The sequence below is a fragment of the Bufo gargarizans genome, chromosome 5 (assembly GCF_014858855.1).
Source record: "Bufo gargarizans isolate SCDJY-AF-19 chromosome 5, ASM1485885v1, whole genome shotgun sequence".
Lineage (NCBI taxonomy): Eukaryota > Metazoa > Chordata > Amphibia > Anura > Bufonidae > Bufo > Bufo gargarizans.
Window position 1 is genome coordinate 459,541,150 of NC_058084.1, and position 18,359 is coordinate 459,559,508.

An 18,359-nucleotide genomic window follows, 5' to 3' on the forward strand; every position below is an offset into this window, starting at 1 on the left:
TTTTTTTTTTTGTAACAGGGTTATGATTTGCATCATGCAGATGCCATCATCACTCATAGCTTTGCAGTCCATTCACCTCTAGCTGCTGCCGCACTGGTCTGGGGGCTCTCTATTTTTGAGTATGGTGGGTAGATTTATTCAGAATGTCTGATCTGGGGTTTGTAAAAATCTTGGGGTCTAGTCTGGGGTCTGCATTAGTTTTGGAGCCTGGTCTGGGGTGTGCATTATTTTGGAGCCTGGTCTGGGGTGTGCATTAGTTTTGGAGCCTGGCCTGGGGTGTGCATTAGTTTTGGAGCCTGGTCTGGGGTCTGCATTAGTTTGGGAGCCTGGTCTGGGATCTGCATTAGTTTTGGAGCCTGGTCTTGGGTCTGCATTAGTTTTGGAGCCTGGTCTGGGGGTCTGCATTAGTTTTGGAGCCTGGTCTGGGGGGTGTATTCGTTTTGGAGCCTGGTCTGGGGTCTGCATTAGGTTTGGAGTCTGGTCTGGGGTCTGCATTAGTTTTGGAGCCTGGGTCTGGGGTCAGTATTAGTTTTTGAGCCTGGTCTGGGGTCTGCATTAGTTTTGGAGCCTGGTCTGGGGTGTGCATTATTTTTGGAGCCTGGTCTGGGGTGTGCATTAGTTTTGGAGCCTGGCCTGGGGTGTGCATTAGTTTTGGAGCCTGGTCTGGGGTCTGCATTAGTTTGGGAGCCTGGTCTGGGATCTGCATTAGTTTTGGAGCCTGGTCTTGGGTCTGCATTAGTTTTGGAGCCTGGTCTGGGGGTCTGCATTAGTTTTGGAGCCTGGTCTGGGGGGTGTATTCGTTTTGGAGCCTGGTCTGGGGTCTGCATTAGGTTTGGAGTCTGGTCTTGGGTCTGCATTAGTTTTGGAGCCTGGGTCTGGGGTCAGTATTAGTTTTTGAGCCTGGTCTGGGGTCTGCATTAGTTTTGGAGCCTGGTCTGGGGTGTGCATTAGTTTTGGAGCCTGGCCTGGGGTGTGCATTAGTTTTGGAGCCTGGTTTGGGATCTGCATTAGTTTTGGAGCCTGGTCTGGGATCTGCATTAGTTTTGGAGCCTGGGCTGGGGTGTGTATTAGTTTTGGAGCCTGTTCTGGGGTCTGCATTAGTTTTGGAGCCTGGTCTGGGGTCTGCATTAGTTTTGGAGCCTGGTCTGGGGTGTGCATTAGTTTTGGAGTCTGGTCTGGGGTCTGCATTAGTTTTGGAGCCTGGTCTGGGGTGTGCATTAGTTTTGGAGCCTGGGCTGGGGTCTGCATTAGTTTTGGAGCCTGGTCTGGGGTCTGCATTAGTTTTGGAGTCTGGTCTGGGGTCTGCATTAGTTTTGGAGCCTGGGCTGGGGTGTGTATTAGTTTTGGAGCCTGTTCTGGGGTCTGCATTAGTTTTGGAGCCTGGTCTGGGGTGTGCATTAGTTTTGGAGCCTGGTCTGGGGTGTGCATTAGTTTTGGAGTCTGGTCTGGGGTCTGCATTAGTTTTGGAGCCTGGTCTGGGGTGTGCATTAGTTTTGGAGTCTGGTCTGGGGTCTGCATTAGTTTTGGAGCCTGGTCTGGGGTGTGCATTAGTTTTGGAGTCTGGTCTGGGGTCTGCATTAGTTTTGGAGCCTGGTCTGGGGTCTGCATTAGTTTTGGAGTCTGGTCTGGGGTCTGCATTAGTTTTGGAGCCTGGTCTGAGTCTGCATTAGTTTTGGAGCCTGGTCTGGGGTGTGCATTAGTTTAAGGGATCTGAACGTAGGGGCTTCATCTGGTGTCTGTATTTACTGTTAAGTCTGCTGGCTGGATTTATTTACGGGTCTAGTCTAAGGTTTGCAGTAATCTTGGGGTCTGGTCTGGGGTCTGTGTTAATTTAGTGGTCTGATCTGGGGTCTGGATTATTTTAGTCGGAGGCCTTTGACTGTTTGCACCCATCTTCCTCCTCCACAGCTTCCATCATGTATTAGATAAGGGGTGCAGTAGGATGGACCGCCACAGGCGATGGCTACTGAGGTGGACTGAGGCTGGGAATCCGCTGGGCGTTGGTGGAGGGCATCAGCAGGCAGCTCAGGGTCTCCCAAATAAAAAAATTTTATGTGCTTCTCATTCCAGGGGACACAGGTCATTGATTTCAGGGACAAATGTATAATACTTTATTTTTCCTTTGGTGGCGCTGTAGGTAAATCAAGCACATTTCTGGGTTCCTCCACAGATTACAGCTGACTGCTAGGGGTCCCCCCAGCTGGACACCCAATTATTAGTTATTTATAGGACAGAAAAAGTGTGAAAATTGCTTTGTAAGGTCTCATGCACATGAACGTAGTTATGGTCCGCATCCGAGCCGCAGTTTTTGCGGCTCGGGTGCGGACCCATTCACTTCAATAGGGCCGCAAAAGATGCGGACAGCGCTCCGTGTGCTGTCCGAATCCGTTGCTCCGTTCCGAGGCCCCGCAAAAAAAATATAGCATGTCCTATTCTTCTCCGTTTTGCGGACAAGAATAGGCATGTCTACAATGGGCTGCCCGTTCCGTTCCACAAATTGCGGAAGGCACACGGCGGGTTCCGTTTTTGTGGATCCGCGGTTTGCAGACCACAAAAAAAGGCACGGTTATGTGCATGAGGCCTAACCCACAAGTAAATAGCGGCTTTATCTGTTCCTCCTGACTTTTCTGGTCCTTTAAGTGTTCGTCTGAGACTCTCTACTCGTATTTACTCAGTTATTGTGAGCAGAAAATAGCTTCCCGGATGTACTTCAGCCCAGGAATCTGCCGGGTGGAAGAGAGGAGACACCTACTGATGAATCAGCGCTCGAGAAGCGATTGTCCTAGTGATGACGAGTCACTGCTCCTGGATACATAACATATGAGGATGTCATGTGGAACCCAGCTGCTGCCAGAATCCCTGGGTCTGATCATTCTACCAATCAGGGGGTCCCAACTCATAGACCCCCTTCCCCCATCAGCATCCAGATTATCCTCTCACTTGCTCCATTGATGTTCCATAGAAGATACTATCCCGTAGAAGATACAAATCTTTCTGCACATGGTGACACAAAAAGATCCGGATACTTAAGTTTTTTTATACCATTTATATAGCGATCTATTTTGTGTTTAGTGTTAATAAAAGTCAAAAAGGCAAAAAAAAATTACATTTGTAAAATGTATCTTATTTTTAGTTACATTATTTATTTATGTAGCGAATTCTCAGTAACGTTTTGATACAGGACGTGTGATTAAAGGGATTTTCCAGGATTTTGATATTGATGGCTCAATCCTCAGGAGAGGTCATCAATATCAGATTGGAGGTGAGACGAAGAGGAGCTCCGCACTTTGTGACCAAGGCCAGGGAGACGCCAGTGATGTTACATTCGGTAACATACATCGGTCGCGTGGCCTAGGCACAGCTCAGTCCCATTCAGGCTGCAATACCAAGCACAGCCACTATACAATAGACGGCGCTGTGCTGCAAGAAGGCCACGGAGCTCACCAGAGAGTGTTGGGAGTTGGACCCCTGCCGATCTGATATTGATGACCTATCCTTAGGATAGACCATCAATATCAAAATCCCGGAAAAAACCCTTTAAGGATAGTGTGAGAGGTACATTTTGGTTGCTGGTGTTGCTTCCAGTGCAAAATGTGTAATGTGGCCCCCATCTTCTGTGTCCTTTTATAATACCGGGGTCTTCTTATGTGGTAGAGGGATTGTCGTCACTTTCAGGCACCGGGGCAGGGGGGGCGTTTGCTGCACCCCCAATAGTTATGCACCTGCAGTCAGAAAGGTCTAACCTCCCCTGCATAGGGAATCCAGCACTTGCATCACTGGTCATATCACTGTGGCATTGCACCCCCTCTGCTTCTAGTCAAAGCACCGCGCCAGTTTTTTTATTTAAAACAGAACCCCAAATGTTGCAGATTGTGCAAAATCTGTGCAAAAATCCACTGTGAGCCGATCACATCATCCCCACAAATCTCTATCCTGCCCTGATTGTTACAATGTATCAGTATGGAGTCTGGAGAGTATTGTCTAGACTCCATACAATTGTAACAAACCTTCAGCTGTGGACAAAGTATTAGGACTGTATAGGTTTTCTGCTTTTGAATTGACTGACAGCAAACAGAGATCTTGAACAAGGTTAAAGATGATAACATAAGGTAAGTTAAGAAAGTTGTAAAACTTTCCATTATACAGTGATGAATCGGCATTGACATGGACCAGCCCTTTAAGGCTGCTTCGGATCTACACACACCAGGAGTCTGGGTGCACTTTGAACAATTCTGGGTTGGGTGACTTGTCAATTATTAACCCTGCATCAGGAACTACATTACAGCTCCCGGTATCAGCGCAGATAGGCCTCTCTGGTGGCCCACATGAGGGATCGGCGTGCCCGGAGCCGCCAAGCTGAAATTCCAGGGTTAGATGCAATGGAGAGTCTGAGAAATAGCGCCATGCTTTTAGTAGTGGCTCTGCCTGGTACTGCAGCTCAGTAAGAATAATGTATTTCCATAACAATTTATGGGAATCTCATCAGGATTTTCATTCAACAAGAGGCGCCGGTCTTTTAACACTTTTGATGCTAATCTCATCAGCTGCCGGCTCCATGAATGGTGTACAATTCGCTAAGGGAAAACCACCCACTTACCTCTTATTACATTCCTGCAAACACTATCTACAAACCGTCAGAATAAAGCAGAGGCTGCTCCAATAAAGAGTCCTTATACTGCCGCGCGTTCAATATTTACCAGCGGCGCGGAGCCAGGGTTCATGGAACGCTCAAATGTAACCTCATCATGAGAGGGGACATCTGCCAAATTACCGAATGTTCATAGATAGATAGATAGATAGATAGATAGGAGATAGATAGGAGATAGATAGATAGATAGATAGAAAGATATGAGTTATAGATAGATAGAGAAATAATGAATTGATATGATAGATATGAGATAGATAGATAATAGATAGATAGATAGATAGATAGATATGAGATAGATAGATAGATAGATATGAGATAGATAGATAGATAGAAGACACTGACATACATAGCTGTGGGTAAACGCACACTTTACGGTGTTAACAAACAACATGTTTATCGGCAGATGATGTTTAAACACACACAGCGTTATGGAAAAAAAACACTGTCTTGTTGGGGGACAAAGTGTCCAAAATGTATGTGTTAACGGGGTCAGAATGACTGCCCATATGACACACACAGGTGTTAGTTGCCAGAAGAAACAGTAGCTGGTTCTGAACAAGCCTGAAAAATTCTACCTTTTAATTGGGAGCATCCCGCTGGTGCTGGAAGTGGTGGGAAAAAGCCTATAAAACACTTATGAATTGTAGAAATGTAAGTTTTAAAAAAAAGGCTGGTTCTTTATGTACAGAAAAATTTGATTGGTGCAGGATTTTGGTGATTGTAGAATTTGCAGTTCATACATAAACTTTCCACTGAGTATGTCCCTAATCTGTAAGATAGCTGCCTGTGTCTGTAATTGCTTTTTGGTAGAGACATCAGACTGTCAGCCTCTGAGCCAATCAAGGCAGTTCTGAAGGCAAAAGGGGGTCCAACACCGTATTAGTATGGTGTTCCTAATAACTCTTTAGGTGAGTGTATGTATGTGTGTGCGTATAGGTATCAGCCTGTGTGTAGGACTGTGCATGTGTAGCTATGTAGATATGTGTAAGCAAATGCAAAGTCTGTCTGTAGGCATGGTTATATCATGTGTGTCTATGTAGGTATATGAATGTTGTGTGTATATGTGTATGAATGTAGGCATGGGCATGTCATGTGTGTAAAAGTCTATGCATGTATGTTTATGTAGGTATATGTTATATGTGTTGGTTTGTGTGTAGGGATATGTCATGTGTATGTAGATATGTGTATGTCGTGTGTCTATAGGTATGTGTATATAATGTGTGTATGTAGTTACTTGTGAATACATATAGGCATTTGTATGTAATGCTGAGTATATCAGTCCATGTAGTAAGTATATGCCTTCCCCTATTCACCATTCCCTGTATGAGCGGCTTTACCCCTGATCCTCGCAGATTACGTCCCCCCGGTCTGGTCTGTGTGCTGACCATTATTACGTGATCCTATCTGCACATTTCATCCTGGCCTTTCCAGTACAACCAGCTCGTCTTCCAGTGACTTATCTGTAATCACTTAATGCCCCCAGTTACAGCGAATGTATGAAGGATACGGTATTTACCAACGAGCCCAATTACACAGTCTGGGGGAATTTACATAACAGAGCAACCAAAATACAGCTCCACCTGTGCAGGGCATTGACTCCATAGTCATCACACGCGGAAACAGCCATCAAGCAGGCAGCTTCTGTTATAGTCACAGCCGGTCTGATTATTATACCAGCACCTAATCATTGCATGAAGTATTAATGGCCATGGTTGCATGGGAGATGAAGGAGTTAATGGGCTGCTAACTGCACGACACCATTATGCCCTGAAAGCATAAGAGATACATAAGAGGAACATGAGATCTGTCAATGGCAACTTGTTGATAGTTTCCAGTAATTTTTTCTTCTTGTTGACTATGGAACCAATGTCCACCAGAGGTGAAATATCACTTTAAGGCTCCATTCACACGTCCGCAACGTGTTTTGAGGATACACGGAGCCACGGATCCGCAGAACACGGAAAGCGCCAATGTGCTTTCCGCATTTTGCGGACCGCACATTGCCGGCACTAATAGAATATGCCTGTTCTTGTCCGCAATTGCGGAAACTGAAGCACGGATGCGGAAGTGCGGATCCGCAAATGTGGATGCGGACAGCACATTCCGGCCCCATTGAAAATGAATGGGTCTGCACCCGTTCTGCAAAATTGCGGAACGAATGCGGATCCATTTTGCGGACGTGTGAATGGACCCTTAGGCCTCATGCATGATGCACACAACCGTTCCGTTTTTTGCAGAGCTCTGAGGCCTCTTCCTACAGCTGATTGGAGGGGGTGCCAAGAGCTAGACCCCCCCCCATCCCATATTGATGACCTCATCCCAGTAAATCGCAGAAACCCCTTTAATTCTTACACTGGCAGATTTGCTATTTGTATGCCCTTGCTTTCTAATCAGTCAGGGTCTGAGCACTGAGACCCCCAAAATTGCTCCATGTTCAAAGCCCCTCTTATCAGAAAGTGTAGGCACATCCAAAAAGGACAGTACAGGTGGAACCAGGACTAAGGAGTCCAAAAAAAGGGGCCCCCACTTGCCACCCACCTTCTGAGAGTCCCCACACAGGCCTCCCACACTTGTACTGAACGTATGGGCGTTTGATTGTATGGCGCCATATATGTTGGCCCTATACCCTAAGGATAGACGGTCACTTCTTTAGGTGGGAAGGGTTAAAGGGGTCGAGGCATCAGTCGCAATTGCCTTTTACATTGCAGGTGCTGCAAATGGTGGATTAGAAGCTTAATAATGATATACCAGATGTCTCCTATTAGCTGTAACTGGAAATGTAGTGTTTACTTTCAATTAAATAATACAATATTAATATACGTTTATTATTTAATTTAATTAGCAGTACATTAATGTTTGTATATTTATAATTATTTTATAAGTATTATTATTATTAGATGATTATTATTTACAATATTATCATTAGATACATTGTCAGCATTATTATTATTATTATTTACATTACTATTATCATTATTAGCCCTTCCTTCGTGATTCAGGGCACACATAGCTGTTTAACATTGTAACTTTTTTATTTGTTGGACAATCAAAATAATGTTTGCAACAGAGACACATAGTTCTTTTTATCAATATGGCTTTTAGTGGGGTTTTTTTAAATGTATTCTGTTTGTTTTATTTGGGAAAAAAATTAAAAAAAATATTTAAAAAATCATTTTTTTTCACCCTATAATTTCTTTTTCATTAAAAGGGTTGTGCAATCTCAGATTTTCACGGCACATCACTAGGATATGCCATCAAAGTCAGACAGATGTGGGTCTCCAGAATGGGCCCCTGAAAGCGAAGGAGAGCGCACCAAGCATGGGCAGTGCGCTCTCCGTCCATTTCTATGGAAGTTCCAAAAACAGCAGACCTAGTGCCCTGGACTATTTTATTTTCAGAAGTCCCATAGAAATGATTGTTTGCCGGCCGCACAAGCACGACTGATCTCTCTATCTCTATCACAGGGAGATACTGTAGGTGCCGGTCCCAGAGGTGGAACCTGCTCCTATCTGACATTGGTGAGAGGATTAGACAACGCCTTTAAATATGCAAACTGACACCAAAATAGGCGATTCAAACGGGTTCCCTATTTTGTGTCGGTCGTTTTGATATATAAAATGTATAGTATTGCACAAATGGAGCAATAATGGTGGTGCATTCTGCTGGCGTGGGTGTTTTTTTTTTCTTTCTGGCACATAATATGCCGTTTTCAGACGAGCGGATGTCACGCTGCGGACAGCACCCGGCCTGAACTTCCAGCACTGCTGGGGTCGCATAGCAACATATTGATTTATGAAGGTTTGTAACCAATGTATTAGATAACACTGACATAATGCTGTCGGTGTTATCCAATATATTCCAGAACTGTAAAGGTTACAAAGCATCATAAATCAGTATAATGCTATGTGACCCCGGCAGTGCTGGGAGGTCAGGACGGGAGCTGCACTGCGAGTCCGCAGCGTGACACTCACTCGGCCTTATGCTTTTTTGTATACTTTTCACTGTAGCAGGTGCATCCAAAGGAGGGGAAAACAGCCCCCTGTGGGGGGCACTGTACAAAGCAGAGCTGATCATGGGCCTGCTACCAAATGATGGCCGGATCCAATAGAGCAGGGATGACGGCCATATTGCCAGCCTGAACCAATTCCAAGGGCTGAAAATAAAACTTAAAGGGGTATTACCAACTGAAATACTGTGGTGTATCGTACAAATGTATGATTATGCATGTGAGCAGCTACAAGACATAGACATCCATCTCTGTTACCAGATGGTTGGGGGCCCCACAGAATGGTATCAAGGGCCGCAGGTTGTGCACCCCTGCAATAGAGGAATATATAGCGCTGACGTATTCCACAGCACTGTACAGACATTATCATCGCTTGCTGTCCCCAATGGGGCTCATCATCTAAATTCTATGTCTTTGGAGTGTTGAAGTAAACCGGAGAACCTGGAGGAACCCGACACAAACACGGGGAAAACATGCTAACTCCACGCTGAGGTTGTCCTTGGACAGACCCCAGTGTGGCAAGGCAAAAATGGCTAACCACTGAGCCGCAGGCTGCCGATATTATTATTATTATTATTATTATTATTAAAGCGCCATTCATCCCCTGGCGCTGTACATATGATAACCGGTGCACATATGATAAGCGGTGCACATACATGATACAGACAAGTGCACTAATCATAAACAAGACGAGTTACAGACTGGTACAGAAGGAGAGAGGGCCCACAATCTACATGATATCAGTATTATTAGTATCTCTAGAATTAGATACATTACATTCTATTGCTGTCTTTATTTGTAGCACAAGAACAATGTTTATTTATAAACAAAACCCCCAAACAGAACACAGATCCATCATGTAGCGGCGCTTAGTAGACATGAATCTTGGAGCAGAACTTTTCCCCACTGTATTGGACACTGGACAGCCTCTGACATAGTACATTAATCTGTATACTAGGCTTATGGCCATGTGTCCAATCGCACAGGGACAAATCAGCCTTCAGGCAAATCACTATTTCCCATTTACCTGCCCTGCCCGCTCATCACCCCTCCCTGTGGGGACGTTGTGGAGATTCTTCCACCCCTCGGATAATAGTGAGATCAGTGGAGGCATGCACCTCGCCTATTCATATGCAGATTCCTGGGCAGGGTCTGGTGTGCCCAGGTGAGTATATATAGGCAGGTGAGCTCCAGCAGGTCACTGACTCACAGCTGAAGCCTACCCCCGGCACCGGAGAGAGAAGGTGAGTCTCTGGCAATGAATTGTCTCATTCTTTTGGGTTCTTAGGATTGAGTTACCTCAATTATTGGGAGTAACAGACATGGACTGTCCTGGGATGAGATCTGATACATTGTACACTTCTAGTACGCTCTTTGTTACATTAATTCCAGGTTGCCATGGAGAGCGCGTTTTAATCAGCGCGATATCCAATTTAGTCAGCAGGTGCGCTCACGGCTCAGGACGCCCGGCATTCACGGCTCCTGCCAAGGGGGAAATTGTGCGTTACACATTAGTCCTTGAGTCGTCCTCTTCTGTCAAAAAATTGCAGATTTTGCAAAAAAAATTATAATTTATATTTTCAGTAGTTTTTAGGAATGCTGGGTGACAACCGATATGGTCGTCGTCAGCTCTTGTAACGCTTGTCATCCACTGTACAGCTAGACAGGGGTTTGGTAAAGCTATGGGAGCCACCCAGCTTTCCTAGGCTCCTGACTGTCAGTTGTACGGCTTGTTCACACGACTGTGCCGTGTTTTGCGTGTTCCGCAAAACACTGGTGCCTCCCGTGTGCCTTCTGCAATTTGCAGGACGGAAGGAGCGGCCCATTATAGAAATGCCTATTCTTGTCTGCAAAACGGACAAGAATAGGACATGACTTAGAATTTTTGCGGGGCCATGTAAGTTCTGTCCACATCTTTGAAGTGAATGGGTCTGCACCCGAGCCGCAAAAAATGCACCTCAGTTGCGGAACCAAACTACGGTCGTGTGAACAAGCCCATACAGTAATATACTCATAACGAGTCAGGGGTCTGGAAAAGCTGGGTGACAAACTCTCTTGTCAATGTCCTAGTTGTCACTCAGCTTTCCTAAGCTCCTGACAGTGTTCTAATGAAATATTTTCATTTTGTTGCATAAATTCATCATAATTGGCCGTTCAGGGGTCTGAAAAAGTTCTGTTGGAGATGTAAGGGTTGTCACCCAGCTTTCCTAGGCTCCTCACCACTACATCAGGGAACAGTTGAGTGATAACCCCTGTATGAGCTGCAATATCTGTCACCCTGCTTTCCCAGGCCCCTGACTGTCCATTAGACCGCGATACTCTGTTACTTTGTGCATAACTTGTCAGAGTCGCAATTCTGTGGTCTGGAAAAGTTAGGTTACAATCTCTGCTGGAGATATTATGGTTGTCATCCAGCTTTCCTAGGCTCCTGACCCTATATGATCATATCGCTACAGAGCCCGACAGATTTGCCATGCGGAGGTGTGGAAAAGCTGGATGATGTGACTACTGTTTGCGAGTTATTATAGATATAACCAAAAAGCAGTGACTATAATTTGATAGAAGAGAACAAGTACCAGTTATTGTACCACTTTTTGCCTTATTTGAGTCCATGAGAGTTACATTGTATCAGAGAATTTTGTGACTTGTGGGGGAGGGGCATAGCAGCTTTCTTCCTCATGGGCAGGGCTAAAGTGATCCTCCCATGCGGAGCTGTGTTGTCTATGATGCAGCAATTTCTTCACATTTTTATATAGGAATCACTCAGGCCCCCAATACAACAGAAAATACTTCTTAAAGGGTAACTGTCATTTTTCATAAAAAAAAATCTATTTTAGCATACGTTACTGCTGCAGCAGCATTATGCATAAAGCAATCTTTACTTTCTTCACTTACCACTTTTCCTTGAGTTTTTCCCTTAGTTATGGCTGTTTAAACATTTACAATATGAGGACCTTCTCAAGATGGCTCCTCTGCCAGTTCTCTGAGGCCAAAACTGCTTCCCCTCACTTCCCATACACACTTGCTGTAGCCAGCAGCTCCCTGCCAGCCAATCAGATTGGATTACTGAGAGACACGCCTCCTCACTCTGAAGCCTAATGCAGGCATGCAGTGTGAAGGACCGCCCCTCTGTCTTCTGTTTATACTAAAATGAAGACAGACAAGCCCTAGCAACGGTCTATTAAGGGAGCAGTGGAAAGGGACAGAGGACATTAATGAAAGCGTTTATTATAAGGTAATTACAGATCTTATGACAATCATTGACAGACTAGCTCAGGTAAACATGCCTAGCTCTAATAAACTAGCAAATAGAAAACAAATATGACAGTTACTCTTTAATCTATTGTGACTCATGGATAAATTCCTACTATAACATGAAGAATAGGAGGCTGTAAACAAAAATCCAAAAGGGGCCCCTCCTGGTGCTGGCTCATTTCATCACATCCTTGCAGGATTAGAAAACACATAGCTTTAACCCTTCCCTGCCTCTTTCTTTTCAGCCACAAGGGCATTTGCTTCTCATGACGTTTCCCTTCTAGCCTTGATTGCCACCATAACTCCACCCACGAGGAACCTGTATGACGCTAACCTGAGCCCAGCCCCATGATCATGATGTATATGACCCCCATAGCCCTTGCCATACAAACAGGCATTGCCTATGACCCACTAGACCCAACCATGCTGACTGTGCCATATATGTGTGATTTTTCTTCTCAGCAATCATCATGGAGGCTGTACTGAAGTCCTTGATCCTTCTCATTGTGGCTACCTCGCTCTCTCTGTCCAAAGATGTGAGCCCCAAAACCAAGACTGAAACCGTCAAACCTCAGACTCTGTCCAGAGGTAAGATACATGACATATACAATGCCTCGAGTCTAGGCTGTCTCATGTCTACACTGATGTAGCAGAGCTGTGTATGTCATTCAATTTGCGGATCTGTGGATTTGGCTGGTCCTCCGAGGCTGAGACCTATGTTTGACGCAGCCCCTGGTACCTAGTAGGGCTTTCCCTTAAAGAACAGTTGTGCCGAACAACTAACTCGGTTCTGTTCTTGCAAATCCGCAATATTTGACATGTTCAGCTCTGCTGAATTTTCCAAGCTTAAAGAAGCACAGTAATCCGATCTATGTCTGCGTTATATCTAGCACAGGGTTGAGGTGGAGGGGCATGACACAAGCAATCTCTGCCCTTTAGCAGGACTTGCTCTAGGCGTAAGATGCCGTATACGTTTTTGGTCTGCCGCAGTTAGCAAAATAAACACTGCTGCATCTCACAAGCTCAACTTTGTTTCGCCTGACAAATTCAGCTCTGCTGTGTCTAAAAATCAACTATAGCTTGCCTCACAAACTCAGCTCTGCTACATCTATAGGCCTTATGTGTTTTAGATGTATAGTAGTAACTTGCAAGCCATTAGATAGATAAAGCTTGCTATAGACTAACCCATAGTCCAGGGGCAGACTGGCACTGCCTGGGTTTACTATGCTAGTGATGTCGCCATACTTGGTGACATCACCAGCCCAGTAAACCAAGATTGGTGATGTCACTTTAATATGGTGATCTCTGCTGAGCATCAACTACTACTAGACAATAATCCACTCCGCTGACAATTGCAGAGCTTAGTTCACTGCTGGAATCAATGGGGCTCAGCTGTAATACCAGACACAACCTGCGACAAGAGGGGGTGCTGTTTCTGAAAAAAATACGTTTTTTTTTTTTTGTCAAGTTCCCCTTTAAGGGTGACTTATAAAGTTATAGCCATGTGATAGGGGGAGAAATCTTTATGCTCTTTATATCTATGTCCTGCTTTCCGTTGTACTTACCGCCTGCGTTCTGCACAATCTGTCAGATAACTCTGTGCGTGATCTCTCTCTCTGCAGGGTGGGGCGACAACCTGGACTGGGTGCAGACGTATGAGGAAGCTCTGTTCAAAGCCAAGTCTGGGTCAGTACCGGGCCACTTGTGGGAGATGCCTTGTAGCTCTTGGGTCTAGGGCGCCACCTAGTGTAACATCGTCATATTGTAGCTCTGCTTTTTACCATGTTGCTGCTTATGTAATAGAGAATGTATTGTATAGCCAGTTTCAAAAGTGGCATTTTATTTCTAATTTTTTTATTACTTAGATTTTTTTTATTTTCTGTATTTTTTTTTTTCAATTTTTGGATTACATTTTTTTTTGTGGAGTGTTAATAAGTTTATTTTGTTTATTTATTGCATTTTTTTTTCTATAACAATGATGAATTTTATTTCCACAGAAACAAACCCTTGATAGTCATTAACCACAGAGAAGACTGCCCACACTCACAATGTAAGGAATGCAATGCAATGTAATGCTGCTAGCATGAGCGTAACTATAGCCATAGCACTTGCTATGGGCCCCACAGGTTGCAGGTGCAAGATCAATGTCCGTTTTTGTGGGGAATAACGATATGGTGACTTTTTGCTGTAATGTGGGTTTTCAGATGTATAATGCAATAATATATATCTTTATTATTGTTACTTATGCTGCTGTTTTAATCTTGCACTAGGTGGTGGGGCCCCATCTTATATTGCTATAGGGCCCTACAGATACATAATAATAATTGTATGATACTATATATGACAGGTCAATAATCAGAAACAGGACCCCATAAAGGGACTGTATTATTATTGACTTCAATGTATGAGCTGTATGCAGTAGTCTCTTGAGCTCCCCCTAATGGTGACTGCAGGACGATACAATGTTATCATTTACCTCTGTGTTCTATGCAGAGGGTTTGGCGCTCTGTAACTGAATAAATAGATAGTAAAAAACTCAAAGTCTCTGAATCATTCAAAGTTTCATTGAAGATGACAGACATCTTGGAAGGTTTCCTTTTCCACAATCTGTCAGATAACTCTGTAAGAATGTAAAGAGTTTGAAGTCTAAGTGTGCAATGGCTTCCACAGCACGTTTTATTCTAGAATAATTTCCAGTAATTATCTGCATGAGAAAGATGTACTTTCCTATATTACATATGAACCACATATTTCTTGCAGCCCTGAAGAAAGAATTTGCAGAACACAAGGGCATTCAGAAACTTGCAGAACACTTTGTCCTCCTCAACGTTATCGTAAGTCATTAAAATTCAGCCAAAAATCTAAACGAGAATAAGACACGAACAGAGACTTAGCCATTTATCTGCTATTAATATGAATAATGACCGTAGTAATAACAGTAATAAGGACTGATGTAATAACAATATCAGTAATAGTACAGTACTAATAATATCCATTCTAATGGTGGTAGTACTAAAAATAGTATGTAACACTAGTACTAGCAGTAATTATAACAGTAGCAATAATAGTGACAATAGTAGTAATAATGGCCATTCTAATAGTGTTTTTTGTGTGTGCCTTTTAGTATGACCCCACAGATAAGAACCTCCTTCTGGATGGACAGTACGTGCCGAAGGTTGTGTTTGTGGGTGAGTAAAATACACTGCAGAAAATGTAAACCTGCCCCGAACCCCTGGTGGATGTACACGGTCTATACTAGAAAATGACATTAATAACACATACCTGCTAAATAACTATCACTAAAGCCCCCCCCCCAATATACAAACTATAGTAATCCAATAATATCACAGAGCGGAGGTACTATAATATAATAACATCTGAGCTTATTAGCATGGTGTACATACATTACATTACATTACTTCCTGTATTATACTCCAGAGCTGCACTCACTATTCTGCTGGTGCAGTCACTGTGTACATACATTACATTACTTAGGCTACTTTCACACTAGCGTTCGGCTGTCCGCTCGTGAGCTCCGTTTGAAGGGGCTCACGAGCGGACCCGAACGCTTCCGTCCAGCCCTGATGCAGTCTGAATGGATGCGGATCCGCTCAGACTGCATCAGTCTGGCGGCGTTCAGCCTCCGCTCCGCTCGCCTCCGCACGGACAGGCGGACAGCTGAACGCTGCTTGCAGCGTTCGGGTGTCCGCCTGGCCGTGCGGAGGCATGCGGATCCGTCCAGACTTACAATGTAAGTCAATGGGGACGGATCCGTTTGAAGATGCCACAATATGGCTCAATCTTCAAGCGGATCCGTCCCCCATTGACTTTACATTGAAAGTCTGGACGGATCCGTCCGAGGCTATTTTCACACTTAGCTTTTATATGCCAAAATAATGCAGACGGATCCGTACTGAACGGAGCCTCCGTCTGCATTATTATGATCGGATCCGTTCTGAACGGATCCGATCGAACGCTAGTGTGAAAGTAGCCTTATCCTGTACTGATCCTGAGTTACATCTTGTATTATACTCCAGAGCTGCACTCACTATTCTGCTGGTGGAGTCACTGTGTACATACATTACTTATCCTGTACTGATCCTGAGTTACAGCCTGTATTATACTCCAGAGCTGTACTCACTATTCTGCTGGTGCAGTCACTGTGTACATACATTACTTATCCTGTACTGATCCTGAGTAACAGCCTGTATTATACTCCAGAGCTGCACTCACTATTCTGCTGGTGCAGACACTGTGTACATACATTACATTACTTATCCTGTACTGATCCTGAGTTACATCCTGCATTATACTCCACAGCTGCACTCACTATTCTGCTGGTGCAGTCACTGTGTACATACATAATGTTACTTATCCTGACAAATAAACCCTGGATGCAGTCAGATGCTGCAGCCGTGGGTTACGCTGTTCCCTCTGTGTTGCTAATGTACAGGTAAAGGCGAGTGATACCTGATTGCAGGATCAGACGCAGTCGGGTATTCTGTATTGTGTTGTAGAGACACATAGTTTTGCATAGGAGCTGTAGACACAACTGTAGATTTTTTATCAAGACTATTTGCAACATTGTTTCATTTGTCCTTTTGGGAAAAATAGAATTTGGTTGCATACACTTTCATGATCAGAACCCCCAAAATGTAAAAAAATAAATAAAAATTTCATGAGATTTTCTGGATTATCAAATGCCGGATTATATTAATCTCTCCTGTATTTTTTGTGTCTTTCACAGATCCCTCTCTTGTAGTCAGAGCAGACATTCCCGGAAGATATTCCAACCACCGTTACACATATGAGCCGACCGACATTGATCTGCGTAAGTAGCAATTCCATTATTGTCAGGACTCACCCAGGAGAAATTGAGTGGAAAGATTACTTTTGCCTGCAACTGCCACTAGGGGGAGACCTTTACATAGGAATCCTACAACTAGCTTTGAGAATTGGCCAGTGAGCTCCCCCTAGTGGTAGCTTCAGGTAGCAGTCCCATAAAGATATAAAATAAAATTTTAGTGCATAATGTTGAACCTATTTAGATACAATTAACCCTTCACCCCACTTGAGCATGAGAAATCATCAGGGGTATGGGACATAAAGCAGGTGATATTACAGGAATACCATCACTAACCCCTAAACTATAGATATATGAAATGCACCCAAATATTGTATACCCTTTTTTCCCCACCATGCCAGGTTAGGGCATTGTTCATAATGCCAACATTTTTTGATACAAAAATTCTCTATGATCTGAATCTTGTTCCATCATTAATCTGAAATATTTGCTAACGACAAAAAAAAACAAAAAAACATTTCAATACTAAAAATCTAGAAAGTGCAACAGCACCACCTAGAGGAAGAAAGTGAGAATTACAGGCAGCCTTTTTCTTCAGGAGAGTGGGAATTGAAGCATATGTTACTATATCAAATACATTAATCTTAAGTGTGTGAACAGTCTAGGGCCTCTAAATGTATAAAATAATGTTTCTATTCACTGACAGCAAGCAGAAATCTTAAATTGTGAAAACTCGTAGTATATCAGAACGTTACAAACCTTTTAATACACATTTGTACATAAAACCATGGCCCATGGACTCACCCTATGGGAATGGATATGTAAAAAAAAAATGGGTCCTTACAGTGTGGCCCCTGATCTCAGCTCTGGGACCACATTGATATTGAGAAAGATAACGTTTGCCTCTTCTATACAGAAGAAAGCTGCCTACTGGTATATTATGGAGTTCCAGGTATAGACTGTATACAGTAAGCTCCTGAGCTCCCCCTAGTGGTGGCTGCAGGTAGTCCGTATATTATGATACAATTCTAGGCCTATGCAGGGGATTTGGAGCTTAGTATTAGAAAAATGGAGCTCCAACTACAATATATAGGTCTAACTGGTTGAGTTTAACCCTTTGTGATACATTTACTTGAAAGGGCATACATCATGGTATAAGCCCTTTATTTATTTTATCATTTGCATTCATTTTACGTTTGTTGTTTTTCTCCTCTTTTTTGCTTCTAGTGTACGAGAACATGAAGAAAGCTTTACAACTCCTGAAGACCGAGCTGTAGAGCGCCTCTAACTGTATATACATAGATTAAATATTCATTGTATGGATGCGTCTGATACCGTAATATATTGGCATACACAAGTAGCGGCATTTAAAGGATTAGCTGTTTTTTGAATATGTGCAATTTCCCCTTTTTTAAAAATAAAACAACCTCCATTTTACGATTGCGCTTTGTGGCTTCTTGTCTAAAATCGCTGCTGACAGACTGCATCAGCCATGGATATTTATTACCTGCATGTATAGAATATAAAGAGTTGGCAAGTGGGCGGCCCATTTAAAAAAAAGTATTCACACCGCGTATGGTGTAGGTTTTTTTCATTGATAGATGTAAAACTTATTTACGTCTTTCACATGGAAAAAATGTTCTTAC

General features: G+C 43.5%; 1 protein-coding gene across 1 annotated transcript; it reads left to right on the plus strand.

The window, feature by feature from the left end:
• The first annotated feature begins 9,752 nt into the window (after positions 1-9,752).
• Positions 9,753-18,150, plus strand: AGR2 (anterior gradient 2, protein disulphide isomerase family member). Its single transcript, XM_044294851.1, has 8 exons — positions 9,753-9,898; positions 12,372-12,497; positions 13,532-13,595; positions 13,907-13,959; positions 14,670-14,743; positions 15,034-15,097; positions 16,657-16,740; positions 17,941-18,150. The coding sequence occupies exons 2-8, from the start codon at positions 12,380-12,382 to the stop codon at positions 17,988-17,990; spliced, it is 507 nt and encodes a 168-aa protein (XP_044150786.1). The 5' UTR covers positions 9,753-9,898; positions 12,372-12,379; the 3' UTR covers positions 17,991-18,150.
• Positions 18,151-18,359: the final 209 nt, after the last annotated feature.